We start from the raw sequence: 17,553 nt of genomic DNA, 5'->3' as shown, positions 1-17,553 counted from the left end.
AATGGATAGATTCAGTTACAGTTCTCATAGTCTAATCATTTTGCCTCTGAGAATTCCTGCATTAACACAAGAGCTTTTGAGGGATATCTCATTTCCAAACCATAACAGATACAAAAGGACGTGGAGGACCATCTGAATTTGGTCTTGAGGTGGTGCTGGAGTTTTCCAGGCAGAGAAGAATGGACTGGTGGGCAATTCCAGGTAGGGGGAAACACATAACAAAGGCAGGAAGGCATGAGAAAGGGGCTGGCGCTGGCAGTGAAGCAGGAAGTGGACCTGAAAACCCAGGCTGCTTGGTGCTCACCCACTGCCCCTTGGAATGGGCAGCCCTCCTTTCTGGGGTGAATACAGAAGTATTCTTCAGAAGTCTGCCTCCTTGTGGAATCATCCGGACCCACGTGGCCGATCAACCTCAGAGGAGTCAGACTATGCAGAGGAACAGTGTGCACTTGTGCTGTATGGCATTCATAGGAGGTTCCCCAACCAGGCACAATGAGCAGAGAAGCCTGCCTTGAAGAGATCACAGGTCCCTCCCCATGGCTTGGACACTTTTGGAGTGTTATAATGATTAAGGAACACACTTCACCTGGTGTTATGGTTGAGAATGTTTCCTGATGATTCATGTGTTAGAAGCTTGGTTCCCAGTATGGTGTGTTAACATGTAGTGGGACCTTTAAGAGGTGGGACCTAGTGAGAGGTCATTACTGGCTTCTCCTCAGTGTCTCTCTGGCTTCTGATCTTGAAATATGATCTCTCCCTCTCTCACATAATCTCACCATGATGCCAACTGCCATGTTATAACCCAGCCAAGAGCTGAATTGATGGGCCTCCTGATCTTGGATTTTCAGCCTCCTAAACTGTGAGCTAAATAAATCTCTTTCCTATGTAAAAGTACACAGCATCAGGTATTTTGTCTTAGTAACAGAAAATGGACTAATATACTCCATAACTCAACGATTCTTCATGGGCAAAGGGAGAGAACTTTTGAGTGAAAAAGACATGGGTCCAAACATGGCTCCTGAAGTTACCAGCAATATGACTTTTGAGCCGCTCATTGAACTTCCCCAAGCTTCAGTTTCCTCATCTGTGCAGCAATTCTAACTATTAGGAAGGATTGGCACGAGAATCTGTGTTCATTGTCAGTACTCAGCACATGCTAGTTTCCTTTTTCCTCCCTCCTTCACTTTGCACAACTTAGCTCTCTGCTGGAAAGGATGCCATTCAGACCTCTCTTGCACAAACCTCTTCCTCCTTCAAGATGACTCTCTTACATGAAGCCTTGCCAGATTCCCCAAAATGAAAAACTGACTTCCTCTTGGAATATCTTATGCTAGTCTTATGGTGTTGCCTTTTCTTTTTCTCATTTATACTTTTTCAAAATTGTACGTGCATGGAATTTTATTTATTCCATTTCAGTTCCTTGTGCCCTCTCCTTTCTCCTCCTCTTTCCCCCTATTCTACTTCCTCTACTGATCTTCCTTTCACTTGCTTATTTCTTTTTAAATTTTTGATTAGTGCTTTATACACATACATAAAGGTAGAATTCACTGTGGTATATTTGTACATGGACGCAGTATAAGTTTGCTAAACTCATTCTACATTTCCTCATCTTACCTGTCCTTCCTCACTCCCTTCTGATATTCTTATACCCCACTGATCTTCCCTAAATCTTTATGACATCTGATCCCCTCCATTTTTTCTCTTATTTTACTCTAGTTTCTGCATAAGAATTATAAAGTATGGTCTTCTTGTGGAACTTATTTCACTTAGCATAATGTCTTTTTAAAAATATTTTTATGTCAATGGACCTTTGTTTTATTTATTTATTTATATGCAGTGCTGAGAATTGAACCCAGTGCCTCACACATGCTAGGCAAGTGCTCTACCACTGAGCCACAACTGGAGCTTGTAATAATGTCTTTGAGGTTCATTCAAAGAACTTCATGTTAGAGCATGTGTCAGAATGTTATTTGTTTTAAGGCTGAATGATATTCTATTGTGTTATATATTACACTTTGTTTACCCATTCACCTCTTTAATTTTTTTTTTAGTTGTGTATGGACTCAATGCCTTTATTTGTTTTTATGTGTGCTAGGATTGAACCCAGTGCTTTGAACTTGCAAGGCAAGTTCTCTACCACTGAGCTACAACTCCAGCCCTCCATTCACTCCTTGATGGACATTTGGGCTGCTTCCACTTCTTGGCTATTGTGGATAATGCTGCTATGACCATGAGCGAACAAATGTCTCTTCAAGACTTTATTTTCTACTTCTTTGGAGAAGTAGTCAGAAATGGAATTACTGGATCTTATGATACTTCTATTTTAGATGTTTTGAGGAAACTCTATATGATTTCTCAGACTGGTCAAATTTTTCTTATTTTTTAACTAAATTGATTTTTTTAGAACTTACGTGTGTGTGTGTGTGTGTGTGTGTGTGTGTGTGTGTGTGTGTGTGTGTGATGCTGGGGACCGAACCCAGGGGTAAATGCAAGGCAGGCACTCTACCAACTGACCTATATCCCCAGCCTGACCTTATTTATTTTTTTTGAACATTTAGATTTACAAAGAAATTGAGATGATAGTACAGAAAGTTTCCACATATACTACACTCAGTTTTCCTATTTATTTATTTATTGTGGTATTGGGGATTGAACTCAGGGCGTTTTACCATGGCAGCCTCTCACCTAGTATTTTACAAATTCACTAAGTTGCTCTGGCTGGACTTAAACTTGCAATTGTCCTGACTCCATCTCCCAAACTGCTGAGATTATAGAGTTGTGCCACCATGCCCAGTTCTCTGTTCCTTAACATATTATATTTTAATATTGTATATTTGTTACATTTATCCATGAACCAACATTGATATACTATTTTTAAAATATTTTTAGTTGTAAATGAACACAATATCTTTGTTTATTTATTTATTTTTATGTGGTGCTGAGGATAGAACCCAGTGTTTCATGGTGTGAGACAAGTACTCTACCACTAAGCCACAACCTCAGTCCCTTGATATACTGTTATTAACTGAAGTCAATAACTTATTTATATGTCTTTAGTTTTTTGTTTTTTTATTTTATGTTTTTCATTATCTCATCTAGTCTTGTGTCTCTTTAAGCCACTCTTGGCTATGAATGAGGGCTTCTCAAATTTTCCTTCCTGGGTTTTTTTTTTTTTTTTTTTAATTTTTTTAGTTGTCAATGGACTTGACTTTTTTTTTTTTTTTTTTTTTTTTTTAATATGTGGTGCTGAGAATCAAACCCAGTGCCTCACATATGCTAGGCAAGTGCTCTACCACTGAACCACAACCCCAGCCCTCCTCCCTGTTTTTTGATGTCCTTGATATTTTTTTTTTTTTTTGAGGAGTACTGGTTAGCTATATATTACAATGCCTTTCTATTGGAATTTGTCTGACATTGTTTTTTTTTTCCCCCAATATTAGGGATTGAACCCAGGAGTGCTCTACCACTAAGCTACATCCTCAGTTTCCAGTCCTTTTAATTTTTTTATTTTGAGGCAGGGTCTCAGTAATTGGCCTTGAACTTGAGAAACTCCTGCTTCAGCCTTCTCAGTAGCTGGGATTACAGGCATACACCACAATGCCTGACCTGATGTTTTTCCTTCTATTAGACTGGGGTTATAGGTTTTTAGGAGGTAGGTATCATTTTTTTCTTTTTTTCTTTTCTTCCTTCCTCCTCTCTTCCTCCCCTCCTCTCTTTCTCTTCTCTTTTGACAGGGTCTTTCTATGTTGCCTAGACAGATATGTACCATCATGCCCTGCTTGGAGGAAGGTCGTTTTCATCACATATCAAATGTACATACCATGATCAAAGATTGGTAACTGTTGATGTTGACCTTGATAACCTGGCTGAAGTAGTAATACTTCAGTTTGTTGTCAGTTTCACAACAGCAAAGCTTCCTCTCTTTCACCCTTCCCATACTGTACTCTTCAATTAGTTGCTATGCACAGCCCACACATGAGGAAGGGGAGTTATGCTCTCCCCTGCTTATAGGTTACGATTCAACAATGAAAATAATAGGTCCTAGATCTTTTCAAAATTGGTCATGCTTTGCAATCCTAACAGCTGCTCGGAGGTGGAAAAGTAGTCCACATCTCCCTCCCTACATCCTAGAGCCTCACTTTTCTCATCTGTAAAATGGGAATTGATGATCTTTCACCAGTTATCATTGTAGGGAGTAGTCAGTCAGTCCCTGGTTGTCAGAATCAATTCCCTCGGTCATCTCCATTTCGCTGCGAGAAACTCCCGGCCCGGGAAGGGGCGGTGCCTAGCCTAGGGTCTCATCTCGGCCTCGCCCAGCCCAGGCCCGCCCAGCCGCAGGTAGCTGGGTGCATTTCCGCCCGCCAGAGTTATTTGCATGCTGCTGGGGTTCCTAGTGCTAACTGTCTACCGAGCCCTTATGAGTTTGACCTCGACGCCCCAGAATATGCGGCCCAGCCCGCCCACCGTGAGTGCGTGGCTTCGCCGGGCGGACGGGTGGCCTGGGGCTGCTATATTCCCTCTCCTTTCGGCTCTGGCTCTCCCGCCACCTGGGTTTTCCTTCGCTGTTTTTTTTTTTCTCTGCCGGTTGCTCCCCCTGTCTGAGTCTCCCGTTTCTAGTGGCGTTGTCTCCCTCTGCCTTCGGCTGGGCTCTCTCCTTTGTCCTCGGTGGCTGTCCCTCCTGCTTTGATCGTTCTGCTTTCGCGCCTTGGTCCCTATTTGGCTCTGTGCAGATTCTCCTCTTTGCGCTTTTTCTTTTCCTTCCTTCCTTTTCTTTTCCTCCGCTGGAGATTGAACCCAGGGCCTCGCACATGCTGGGCAAGCACTCTATCCCTAAGCTCCAGCTCTAGCTCTTTATATTTTATTCTGAGACAAGGTCTCGCTTCAGTTGCTGAGGCTGTCCTGGAACTTGCCATCCTGCGGCCTCGGCCTCTGTAGGCGCTGGGATTACTGGCGTGCACTACTACTGCGCCCGCTTCGCCGCCCTCCCTCTCCACTTGATTTTTGTGTCCTTTGTTTTGGGTCCACTCTGTATGTGGCGTGTCCCCCGGGACCCCCATCCCCATTCCCCTGGCTCTGGTGTAGTACTCTGTTCTTATTCTGTCTCTCCCTTTCCCCTGCCCCAGATGGGGGAGTCTATTCAACCAGCCCAAGGGAATCCCAAGGGCTTCTCCTGCCATTCCCAGCCTGCCTTTGTCTGCCCTCTGCCTGAATCTTGAGTCCCCCTGTAACGAAAAGCTTGGTCCTTGTTCCCAATGCCAATCAATGCCAATTTAATAATGAGGACACGTTTTGAGAAAAAGGGAAAAGAAGGTTTAGTGCTTTGCTAGCAAAGGAGAAACACAGGGGACTCCTGTCCCAAAGGCTGTGACTCTCTGGATCAGGGTGTGTGTGTGGGGGGGTGGGGTGGGGGGAAGGTATGGGGGGTGAGAGTGTTTAAAGAAACACTTCAAGTGTTACATTCCAGGTGTGCTCTGATAGGGGTCCCAGGGTACCCTAATATTCACTTCCCAGATCCTCAGCAGGTATCTCCTTCCAGTAGTGGGAGTGTTCAAGGGTAATTAACTAGGGGATATCTCCCAGTTATAATATCACTGTCTCCCTAATCTTGTTAAGGAGGGGGAGAGGGTAGAAGAGAGAAAAAAAAAACATTAAAAAACAAAAAAGCCTTTGAGCAATTAGGGCTTTATTCAGAAGGCAAGGGATCACTGTTATACCCCAAATAAGCTTGCTTATTTGTCCCCAGGAATTAGGAGAGGGAGTTTGGAAAGAGTATTAAAAAGAAAGAGAGAGAGAGAGAGAGAGAGAGAGAGAGAAAGAAAGAAAGAAAGAAAGAAAGAAAGAAAGAAAGAAAAAAGCCCCTGTAGGATTTAAAGTCCAGAGTGCTAACCATTATACTATGGGACCTGCTAAAAAGTCCCAGTGGGGCTGGGGTTGTGGCTCAGTGGTAGAGTCCTTGCCCAGCACATGTGAGGCACTGGGTTCAATCCTCAGCACCACATAAAAAAATAAATAATAAAAGGTATTGTGTTCATCTACAACTAAGTGTGTGTGTGTATATATATTTTATTTTTTTTAAAAAAGCCCCTGTGCACTACAAAAGCAAAATTCTAATTTTCTCCTGGCTTAAGTGCCATCCTGAATATTGCAGGAAAGGAAAGGGGATTAGCAGTGGAGAAGAGTACAGGTCTTTCCCATAGAGTGATGACAGTGTTGGTGTTAGCTGTTGATAGAGCCACTAGCTCATTATCTGTGTGCTCTAGATGTTGTGTACTCAGGGTGCTCAGTGCTCGTTGCCCTAAGTGCTCAATAAATAACAAATTCCTGGGCAAAGGCGGGGCAATTTATGGAGCCAGCACTGAGAATGATTCCAGGTAGGGCAAGATTTAGCCTTTATCAGAATATCAGGTGCTCCTGTGAATCAATCCAACAGACATTTATCGAATATCCCTGGTGTGCTGAGCCTTGTAGCATGTGACATACTGATGAATTAGGAGTCTCTTCCTTAGGGATACAGGGTAATGGGGGATCCAGATGAATAAACAGGGTATTACAAGAAGGGAACTGCTGTAACAATGGAAGTACTCAGTCCTGTGGGATCCTGAGACAACCCTATTAGAAGAATTCCTGGGGGAACCGAACTTGAAAGATGAGAACTCAGTGAGGGGAGGGGAAGAGGCAAGTGATTGAAGTCCTGAAAGAGAACAAGCAGGTGGTTTTATTCTTGGATTAATAAAGGCCAAGCAGTTGACATGTTGCAAAGAGACTTTTTTTTTAATGTCATTTAAAAAATATATTTGTTTAGTTGTGTGTAGACACAATATCTTTTTTTTCTTATAGTTGTAGATGGACATAATACCCTTATTTTATTTGTTTTTTATTTTTATGTGGTGCCAGGGATTGAACCCAGCACCTCACCAGTGCCTCACACATGCTAGGCAAGTGCTGTACCACTGAGCCACAACCCCAGCCCCGCCCCCATTCCCTGCCCCAAGAGACTTTTAAGCATTGTTAAGGAATCTGAGAGTTTATCTGCAGAGAATTAAAAGTCACTCAAGTGTTTTTTTTTTTTTTTTTCCTTTGGAACGAGGGTGGGTACTGGGAATTGAACCTAGGGTCACTTTACCACTGAGGTATAGCCGCAATCCTTTATGTTTTTTATTTTGAGATGTTTTCTTGTTAAGTTGCTTAGGGTCTTGCTAAATTGCCGAGGCTGGCTTTGCACTTGCAATCCTGCTGCTTCAGCCTCTAGAGCTGCTGGGATTACAAGTCACTGAAATGTTTAAAGCAGGGAGTGTCTGGGTGAGGTGGCTCATGTTTGTAATTCCAGTGACTTGGAAGGCTGAGGCAGGAGGATCACAGGTTCCAAAGCCAGCCTTGGCAACTTAGCAGACGCTGTCTCAAAACAAACAAAAAATTTAAAGGGCTGGGGATGTGGCTCAGTGGTTAAGTACCCCCAGGTTCAATCCCTGGTCAGGGGGTGGGGAGCAGAGAGTGACAACATCAGTTTTGCACTTCAGAAAAGGGACTCTGATTTCAGAATGGAGAATAGATTTGGGGGAATCCAGGGGGTCATGGAACTTACCAGGCAAATAGAATTATTAGGATCTGGTGATTGATTAGGTGTGTGGGGAAATTGAGGGGTGGGAGCAGAATGCAAGATTACCTAGGGCTCAGATAACTGAGTAGAGAAGTGGGAAAGTTCAGGGTTGTGGGTTGGTGAGAGATCTTGAAGGGCTTGGGGGACATTTTGGGAAGATATCCCTTCTTTCATTCATCTGAGACTGATCTAACGAAATGTATGAATGTTTGAAGGAATAGGTAAGATGTGTAGAGACCCTGTAGCTTGAACTGGGTGTGGGCTGGGTCTAATTCATCCCTATATCCTCATGGCCAGCACCAGCTCTACTTTGTCACTTCCTAATTATGAGACTCATCTCTGACTTTTCCTTGCCTGTGATATGAGGACCTTTAAGAAGACCTGTGAATCAAGCTTGATGGCGCAGACCAATAATCTAAGCAACTCAGGATGCTGAGGCAGGAGGATTGCAAGCAACTCAGGGAGATCCTCAGCAACTAAGTGAGACTCTCTCCCAAAATAAACGACTAGGGAATGTAGCTCCAGTGGTAAAGCATCCCTGGGTTCAGTCCCCAGCACAACACATATACACTCAAAGAAAGAAAAGACCCGCAAGCTTTCAGTGATAACAGGAATAATGAGAACACATTGGTTCATTCACGGGTAAAGTCTGCGAATTCACATTTAACTGCCTGCTTTGCAGAGATGACCTCAGGGTTAACCAAACAGCCCTGCCAAGGCCCTTGAAGTTTATGGGAGAAAGGAGTAGTCATAGATCCTGGGCTTATTTCTCTCAGCTGTATTGACAGCTGCTGACAAGATGCATTCTCTCCTCTGCCTTTTCCCATCTAGTAGCATAACTGTCCCCTGGTAGGAGCTGTTGCCATGGCAACTCAGTGCTTTCCAGCAGTTTGATTGTGTTTGGCCCTCTTAATTTCAGTATACAACTTTAATCATAGAGGTAGAATCTACAGGCCAGTTGAGAATGAGGTAGCACCTAAATCAGACTGAAGGACAATCCTGAGCCCTTTCTCCATCCCTGACCCTGCAATGAGTTGTAAAGTCTCCAGGTCAGGAATCCAGCCTTCCCTTTAATATTACACAGATGGCAGCAGCAGCCATCACATCCCTTAAAAAATCAAAACCTTCAACACAAAAAGTTGACACCTCCTACCTTTGAGTCTTCCTCTCAGCACCTACATGTGTAAGGCATCTGTTTCTCTCTCTCCCCTGCGAGCTCTTTGAGGGCAGGGGCTGTGTCTTAATCATCTGCTTAGCGCAAGGCTTGCAAACAATAGGTCTTCCACATATTTTGTCTAATCAATGAATCAGTAGGGGATGAAGAATGGAGGTGAGTTTGGAGTACAGCAGACCCAAGTTCAAATCATCACTTAGTAGTTGGTTGATCTTTTTTTTTTTTTTTTAAAGAGAGAGTGAGAGAATTTTTTAAATATTTATTTCTTAGTTCTCGGCGGACACAACATCCTTGTTGGTATGTGGTGCTGAGGATCGAACCCGGGCTGCACGCATGCCAGATGAGCACGCTACCGCCTGAGCCACATTCCCAGCCCCTAGTTGGTTTATCTTAAACAGCTTACTTGACCTCCTTCAGCTTTAGTTTCTTCATCTGTAAAATAGGGATTTAATACATTCTAATAGCAGTGTGTTTATGATTGAATTAGACAATGCATTTAAAACACTGTACAAACTGGGTGTGGTTGCGCACTCCTGTAATTCCAGTGACTCAGGAGGTTGAGGCAGGAGTATTACAAGTTTGAGGCTAGCCTCAGCAACTTAATGAGACCCTGTCTCGAAATAAAGAATAAAAAGGGTTGGGGACATGGTTTAGCAGTTAAGTGCCCAAAACCCCTAAACGACAACAACAACAACAACAACACAAAAACAAAAACAATAAAATTGCAGTTACTAGAATGTGAAGGCTGGGACCATGTCCTGCTTATTCATCACTGGTTCCCAGGTACCTGGCACAAAGTAAAAAATAGTCACATACATATTTTATTGAATGAGTGAATTTTAAATAACAAAAGTTGTTTAGGAAGCTAGTTTATAAAAGTAACAACTGGTGTATCACTTCATGTGTACTAACAATTATATAGTTTTCTGTTTGTTTGCAGTGCTAGGGATAAAACCCTGGGCCTTAAGCCATCACATCCTTTAGAAATCCCTTAGAAACACCCAAAGTTTCCTCAAATGCAACACAACTCCCAGTCTGGTTCCATGTCCCTCTCCCTACTAACTGAGGGCATCTCCAAGAAGACTCATCTGCGTCCTTCGTGCTCAGCCCAGGGTCTGGTACAGAGAGGTTTTTAAAAATTCCACTGGACATCTTAACTTAATTTACCCTTGCACATTTATAATTTATGAAGCAGTTTTACATCCACTGTATCTAGTGCTGACCAGTCCTATTTAAGCCCCACAGGCTCATATTTTGAAAACATCCATCAAACAAATTCTTCTTTTTTCTTTTTTCCCCAGTATTAGAGAGGGAACCTAGGGCTTTGCACACATTAGGCAAGTGCTATACCATCAACTTACATCTCCAGCCCACAGATTCTATTTTTAAAATTAATCAAAGATCTGTCAACTGCTAATCAGAACTTCTGATGATAAAATATTTTTTGTCCTTTCAGGGTATGGTGGCATTTGTAATTCCAGTGGGTTAGGAGGCAGGAGTACCACAAGTTCAAGGCCAGCCTGGGCAACTTAGCAAGAACTTGTCTTAAAATAAAAAATAAAAAGGGTTGGGATGTAGCTCAGTGGTCTCCTGGGTTAAGTCTCTAGAACTACACATATACACTCAAAAATAATTTTTGTCTTTAATTCCTAGCACAGGATGTGAGTACATAGTAAGTATCCATGAAGTACTTCTGAATGAATTCTAGTTCTTTAAAATTTTCTGAAATGTGAGGGTGCATGAGGGCAGGAAAGATGGTGGAATGAGATGGGGGATCATCACCCACTCCCACCTTTTCCTTTCTTTCTTTTTTTTTTTTTTTCCTCAGCACTAGGGATTGAACCCAGCTGCATGCTACCACCAGTCCTTTTTATTTTTTATATTGAGATGCTCAGGTTGGCCTCAAATTTGTGATCCTCCTACCTAGCCTCTTGAGTAGCTGGGATGACAAGTGTGGATCACCATGTCCATCCCTTTACTTTCTTTAATTTAAAATTGTTTTAGAGATCTGAGCATCCCAGGTTGGGAACTCCTGACCTGCATGTTCTCAGGACTAGGAATGTAGCTCAGTGGTAGAGTGCTTGCCTAGCATGCATGGCAGGCACTGGGTTCTATTACAGTACCACAAAAAATTGCATATTCTTGTCTTATAGATAAGGAAACAGACCCAGGGAGGAGAAAAGGCTTGCCAAAGGCCACATATTTTGGAAATATTATCACTGGGACTTCCACAGCAGTTTTCACTGATTGAAAGAAGTTAAAATGCTTGAAACTGGATATGGGGGCATGTGCCTGTAATCTCAATGACTCTGAAGATGAGGCAGGAGGATCCAAGTCTGATACCAGCCTCAGCAATTTAGCAAGGTCCTGAGCAACTTAATGAGATGCTTCCTTAAATAAAAAATAAAAAGAGCTGGGGATGTAGCTCAGGGTAAAATGCCTCTGGGTTAAAAAATATATATATATATATAAAAGGCTTGAATAGGCATTCTTGTATCTGAAGTCTTTTTTTCTCCTTAAAATATCCACCCTCTGGAGCTACACAGTATAAATATAATTCCTTTCAGTATAGTGTACCTTCCAATACCTAATGACAAAGGTTGAGGCTCCCCCATGTTCTGTATTAGGTTATTGAAATCATGAGCTTTCTGGAGATGGTGCTGTTGGTTCACCCTGCCGCTTTTGCCTCCAGGTATCCACCGTTGTAGAGTTGAACATCGGGGGCCAGATCTACACCACCACCATGGGGACTCTGAGAAAACTCCCAGGCTCAAAGCTGACAGAGATGTTTTGTAGCTCAACCAAGGCCTGCACTGACGCAGAGGGTCGCTTCTTCATCGATCGCCCTGGCACCTATTTTGGGGCGATTCTGGACTACCTACGCAGTGGGCAGGTGCCTACACAGCACATCCCTGAGGTATACCGTGAGGCTCAATTCTATGAAATCCAGCCTTTGGTCAAGCTCTTGGAGGACACGCCCCAGATTTTTGGTGAGCAGGTGGCACGGAAGCAGTTCTTGCTGCGAGTGCCTGGCTACAGTGAGAATCTAGAGCTCCTGCTGCGTCTGGCAAGGGCAGAGGCCGTGGCAGTACGCCAGTCAAGTGTGGTGGTGTGTGTGATGCGCACTGAGGAGGAAGCCACAAGGTGTGCCCAGCCCCTCCATTCTCTGGAGGCCAGAAAGATGCCAGTTGTCAAGTTTGGGCCCTGGAAGGTAGGCCCAGAAATCAAGGACCTTCTGTACTGTGTGGAGATGGACATTAAGGCCCAGGGCTACCAGGTGTCCTGTGGGAGCTACTACCTGGATCATGCACACCGGGCCAAGGTCACTGATTGCTTCCATATATTCACCTTCACCTGGTGGTGATCCCCAGAGTCTGGGACTGTGTTATGGGCTCTGGTGGGACTCATGACATTAAAAAGTTGTCATCAAAAGCCATCTTCCTTTTATTTAACATATAATCATCAAACAATTTCCAAGTTTAGCTTAGGGCCTCGCCCCCAAATATTTATACATACCCTTTCTCAACTTTTCACTCTTTGCACCTGACCCTTGTACACTTGCCTAGAAGATTCCAGCTGTTCCCTTTTCAAAGCTTCATGTACTTGCCAGCCCCTTAATGTACAATAACAAGACTAAGATAAACAGGAATGTTTCAACAGTGCTTTGCCGGGAGATGCAGGATGACAAAAGGAAAATACAGGATATCATGAATCTAGATAGTTTGACCTAAAGATGTAATCTTCCCATCCTCAAGTGGTGCCCTAGTTCATCCAATCCTGGAACATGCCTTCCTGAGGAAAATCTCGTTAGTACCTGTAGTAGATGCTTCCCAGATTGCCTTCACCAGTAGCTATATGTGTTTGTGGAAACCCCATAGCTGTCCTCTTCTTTAGAACAGTATTTTTCAAGGTATGACATCTGCATTCTTTGGGAACTTGTTAGAAATATACATTCTCAGGCTCCACTTCGGACATACTGAGTTAGAATCTTTGAGCATCAGCCTAGCATCCTAGTTTACCAGGCCCTATGGATGATTCTATTTGTATATGTGGTACTAGGGATTGAGTCCAGGACCTTGGGTGTGCTAGGCAAGTGATCTACTACTGAGCTACATTCCCAGCTCCCTCTGAGTGGTTCTAATCGCTCTTAATTTTGAGACATATTCTGGTAAAGAAGCAGGGTGCTGTGGTGCACATCTATGATCCCAGATATTCAGGAGGCTGAGGCAGGAGGATTGTAAGTTTGCGGCCCACCTAGTACCTTAGTAAAACTGTCTCAAAATAAACAAATAAAAGGCTGGAGATGTAGCTTGGTAGAACAACCCTGGGTTCAATTCCCAGTACTTCAAGAAAAAGAAAACAATTGCCACCTCTCAGACAAAAGTATAAAAGACTGGCCCCTGACTTACATAAGGAAAAAAAATTTCCCCAGTACTGGGGATTGAACCTGGGGGAACCCTACCCTTCTAAGTTTTATCATTCCTTTTTTTTTTTTTAATATTTATTATTTTTTAGTTCTCGGCAGACACAACATCTTTGTTGGTATGTGGTGCTGAGGATCAAACCCGGGCCGCACGCGTACCAGGCGAGCGCGCTACCGCTTGAGCCACATCCCCAGTCCTGTATCATTCCTTTTTGAGATAGGGTTGCCAAGGCTGACCTTGAGTTTGTGATCCTCTTGCCTCAGCCTTCTAAATTGCTTCCGTGCTGAGCTTCAATTTTCTTCAAGTTTCTGTTGCAGAGTTTCTTGTGAGATCAGGCTGGGGTCAGTCTTACTTGGGAACACATTCTTGTTTAGCTTGTCTGCATTGCTCCAACTCCCTTTCTAAGAGCACCAATTCTTCAATAAACCACTTGTATAAGAGTTTATGTTCCGCTTCTGCTTCTCAACCTAAGACAGTACTAAATTTTAAGGAAGGTAATCTGGACATTTATTTTTCAAGTTCAGTTCTGAGACAGATGGCCCCCACCCTTGACTTGTAATTTGGCAAACTCTTCAGGACTGAAAGGTTTCCTGAGGCACAGGACTCCATAACCCAAAATCAGAAGGTCCCAAGCAAATTGAGATGAATTCTTCACCCTACTGCCTCCCCAGCTCACCTTCAATTTGTTTCTTTTTCCCTTTGGAATGGTTGTTCTGTTGGGACAGATCCAGGAGTCCACTCAAGAGAGACTATATGTGCCCAGAGACATTTGGCTTTGCCCCCTTATGGGACCAAAAATGTCTATATTCAGCTCTTACACAAAAATATTTTCTTTTTTAATTTTTTTAAAGAGAGAGAGAGAGAGAGAGAGAGAGAGAGAGAGAGAGAGGGAATTTTAATATTTATTTTTTAGTTTTTGGCAGACACAAAATCTTTGTTTGTATGTGGTGCTGAAGATCGAACCTGGGCCACACACATGCCAGGTGAGTGCGCTACCACTTGAGCCACATACCCAGCCCCCAAAATATTTTTATTTCTTCCTTTCATGATACCTTTACCTGCTGTAGTGCGTCTGTCATATATTTCAAACAAATCCAAAAGCTTCTGTCAGGGTTGGAGCCTAACTTCTTGGGAACACTTAAAATTTTCTGTACCTTGCAATTCTTCAAAAGGCTGAGCAATTCTCTCTAATGTTTACAACCTACAAAGGTGATTTAGCCCATTCCTTTGGAAACTCCAGGTTTGGGGTTGTTGGATTGCTTGTGTGACCAAGTTTTCTTTCTTTTCTTTTTCTTTCTTTTTCTTTTCTTTTTTTTTCTTTTTTCTTTTCTTTCTTTTTTTTTTTTTTTTTTGTACCATGGGTTTAACTCAGAGGCACTGAGCTACATCCCCAGCCCTATTTTGTATTTTATTTAGAGGCACGTTTTCACCGAGTTGTTTGGCACCTTGCTAAATTGCTGAGGCTGGCTTTGAACTTTCTATCCTCCTTCCTCAGCCTCCCAAGCCTCTGGGATTATAGGTGTGTGCCACCACACCTGACCCAAGTTTTCTTTTTGTCTTGTGGTACTGGGGGTTGGACACAGGGCATCCCAAATGCTATGCATGAGCTCTACCACTGATTTACATGTCATCCCTCCATTCCATTCTCCTCTGTTCTATTCCACTCCATGACAAAACTAAGTTTCCCAGGTTAGCTTGCAATCTTCCTTCCTTGGCCTCCTGAGTAGCTGGGATTATGGGAGTGTCCATGTCAAATACCCACTTTTTTTTTTTATGGTTATTGTCCATGTATTTGAAGCAGGATCTCTCTGTGTTGCCCAGACTGGCCTAAAACTCCTAGGCTCAAGGGATTCTCTGCTTCAGCTTCCCAAGTGGCTTGGACTGTAGGTATGTACCATTGTACCTGGGTCCAAGTATTTTTTAATGTATTATTCTTGAGAAAAAAAGTCCAGTCTCCATGGTAGGGGAACCCCTTTTTTTTTGGCTCATCCTATTGCTTGACTCTCTCAGTCTCAAATGATAATACAAGTCTCTTCCAACTCTGGTAAGACCTCATAAGTTGTTTTTCTTAAGAAGTTTACCAATCCCCTAATGATTGCTCAGAATTAGAGCAGCAGTTCTCAATTTGGATTGTCCTTCAGGATCACCTGGGGAGAGTTCAAATCCTCCAATGTCCAGGCTATACTCAGGGAACCCTAGAAATAAATCAGAATTTCTAGAAGCAGGGCCCAGGTAAGAATGTGTTTCAAAGTTCTTTCAGATAATTCCATTGTACAGTTCAGATTGAAAACTACTATTGTAGAGTTTCATTAATTTAAGACGAAGGACAATTTACTGATCTACCCCACGATGAGGGATCAATCGTCTAATTTAAAGTCATGGCCTTGTCCTAATCACCAATTTGATCCAGGAGTAGAAATTACTGTATGGCGCAGATCAGTGTATAGACCTAACTAAAAATAAAAAATAAAAATTGTCAGGGGCGGTGGCACATGCCTGTAATCCCAGTGGCTGGGGAGGAGGAGGCAGGAGAATGGCGAGTTCAAAGCCAGCCTCAGCAATTTAGTGAGGCTCTAAGCAACTCAGTGAGACCCTGTGTCTAAACAAAGTACAAAATAGGGCTGGAGATATGGCTCAGTGGTACAGTGCCTCTAAGTTCAATCCCCAGTACTCCCTCTCCCCCACCAAAAAAAAAGTGTTGGGGATCTGGCTCAGTGGTAGCACCCCCTGGATTCAATCCTCTGTACAACAAGGAAAATTAGAAGATGAAAAGTTAAAATTGAATTTGAAACATAGTTGCCGTTACAATCCAAAGAAAAAACAATATTTATAAGACACCCTAGTTCATAGGACTGCATCACATCACATTTTCAGGTTTACACTGTTATTCTAGGATACCCCTTCCTTACTTTAAAACATTTTCTATTATTTCCTCCATTCTTCTCTACCATTTCCTGCTGTGCCCACCCCCTTTTTTCCCCCTGCTTGTGTTTTTCAAGGTGATCCTTAGGGACTAAAAACCCAGGCCCATTCCTAGTTGCCAGAGACCTAGCTAGTTCAAGAGTGGATGATTGGTGACTAGTAAAGTCAGATCTGAGAAATAGATATGGGGTGTGTATTTATATTTGTAAATGATGCTGGAGACTGAACCCTGGACCTCACACATGCTAGGCAGTGCTCTACCACCAAGCTACACCCCAGTACCTTTTTCATTTTATTTTTGAGACATATTCTCAATTGGCCTTGACTTTCCTGCCTCCTCCAGTGTTGGGATTACAGATCAAGTGTACCACCAAAACTGGCTGTAAAATAATCTCTTCTGACACACCCTGAAGAAACTTAGGTCTGAACCAGTCTTTTATCCAACACACTTAGGTTATCTTGAAACAATAAATTTTGTTGTTTTTCAAATTAGATTGGAGGACTCTGAGGGTAGATATCTTTCATACATTTGGAGTGTTCTATACCTTCCAGCCTCCCATTTTTATTCAAGTAAACTATATTAACTTTTTTTTTTTAATACCAGGAATTGAACTCAAGGGTGCTTAACCACTGAGCCACATCCCCATTCCCTTTTTATTTTTTGAGACACAGTCTTCCTAAGTTGCTTAGGGCCTCACTGAATTGCTGAGGTTGGCTTTGAACTTGTGATCCTCCTGTCTCAGCCTCCTGAGCCGCTGGGATTACAGGCATGGGCCACTGTGCCCAGCTCAATTTAGTCATTTTAAACACATTTATGGTTGAGGCCACTTGTTCAAATGCCAGTGCCTGACTCTGAAACTTTGTTGCTTGATCCTGTACAACAGCTCTCAGACGAGGTATTGATTCCTTAAAAGATGGGTAACTTGGATATCTGGAGTTGAAACAGATTGACATTAAGGACAACTTCCTTAACTTTTTCTGCATCTTCCATTTTCTCACACTGAGAGTAAAGGCTGAAGGTCTGTCCATTTCCCTGGCCTCGGGGATCCCAAGGAAACTCAGAACAGTAACTGCCCCTTGACAAGTCCTGTCTAGCACAAACTGACTTTTGTTTCTATAAATTTTAACAACTTCTGTAGGATGGGGTCTAATCAATTTAGTTGCTTATCCCTAGTTTGATCAAACTGCATAAAAATTCAAATTATTTGCTTATTTCTTATGAGGTCGGGCGGTCGAATTCAGCCATTCTGGGAACCACTGAAGGTTCCTGGGCTAGATTGGCAGTAAAATAGGGAGGGAGCAGGAAAAGGCACTTCAGGGTAGGGTAGGCGTGGCGCACAGTTTGAACTAAAGCGACCCTCAAGGTTCAAACATCTCAGCATCTTTCCTTAATTCTGAGAAAGGCACTGAAGCAGCTCCAGGTTTTCTCTCTAGCT

General features: G+C 42.9%; 1 protein-coding gene across 4 annotated transcripts; it reads left to right on the top strand.

Annotated features, from left to right (window-relative positions):
* The first annotated feature begins 756 nt into the window (after positions 1-756).
* Positions 757-12,203, top strand: Kctd14 (potassium channel tetramerization domain containing 14). Of its 4 annotated transcripts, XM_078046738.1 has the most exons (3): positions 4,301-4,465; positions 7,964-8,077; positions 11,464-12,203. In XM_078046738.1, the coding sequence occupies exon 3, from the start codon at positions 11,515-11,517 to the stop codon at positions 12,133-12,135; it is 621 nt and encodes a 206-aa protein (XP_077902864.1). In that variant the 5' UTR covers positions 4,301-4,465; positions 7,964-8,077; positions 11,464-11,514; the 3' UTR covers positions 12,136-12,203. The 4 variants fall into 4 exon arrangements, with proteins under 4 accessions (XP_077902867.1, XP_077902864.1, XP_077902865.1 ...); XM_078046741.1 differs by lacking the exons at positions 4,301-4,465; positions 7,964-8,077 and adding an exon at positions 757-859; XM_078046739.1 differs by lacking the exon at positions 7,964-8,077 and having other exon boundaries at positions 4,301-4,469.
* The last annotated feature ends 5,350 nt before the right edge of the window (positions 12,204-17,553 follow it).

The sequence above is a fragment of the Ictidomys tridecemlineatus genome, chromosome 4 (assembly GCF_052094955.1).
Source record: "Ictidomys tridecemlineatus isolate mIctTri1 chromosome 4, mIctTri1.hap1, whole genome shotgun sequence".
NCBI classification, from domain to species: domain Eukaryota; kingdom Metazoa; phylum Chordata; class Mammalia; order Rodentia; family Sciuridae; genus Ictidomys; species Ictidomys tridecemlineatus.
Note: the sequence above shows the minus strand (reverse complement) of the source record. Positions and strands in the feature narration are given on the sequence as shown.

Excerpts from the sequence above, each read along its gene's own strand:
- Kctd14 (XM_013357643.4), top strand. The coding sequence starts at position 4,376 with ATGCTGCTGGGGTTCCTAGTGCTAACTGTCTACCGAGCCCTTATGAGT. Across the intron at positions 4,466-11,463 it reads TGCGGCCCAGCCCGCCCACC|GTATCCACCGTTGTAGAGTT; the intron begins GTGAGTGCGTGG and ends TTTTGCCTCCAG.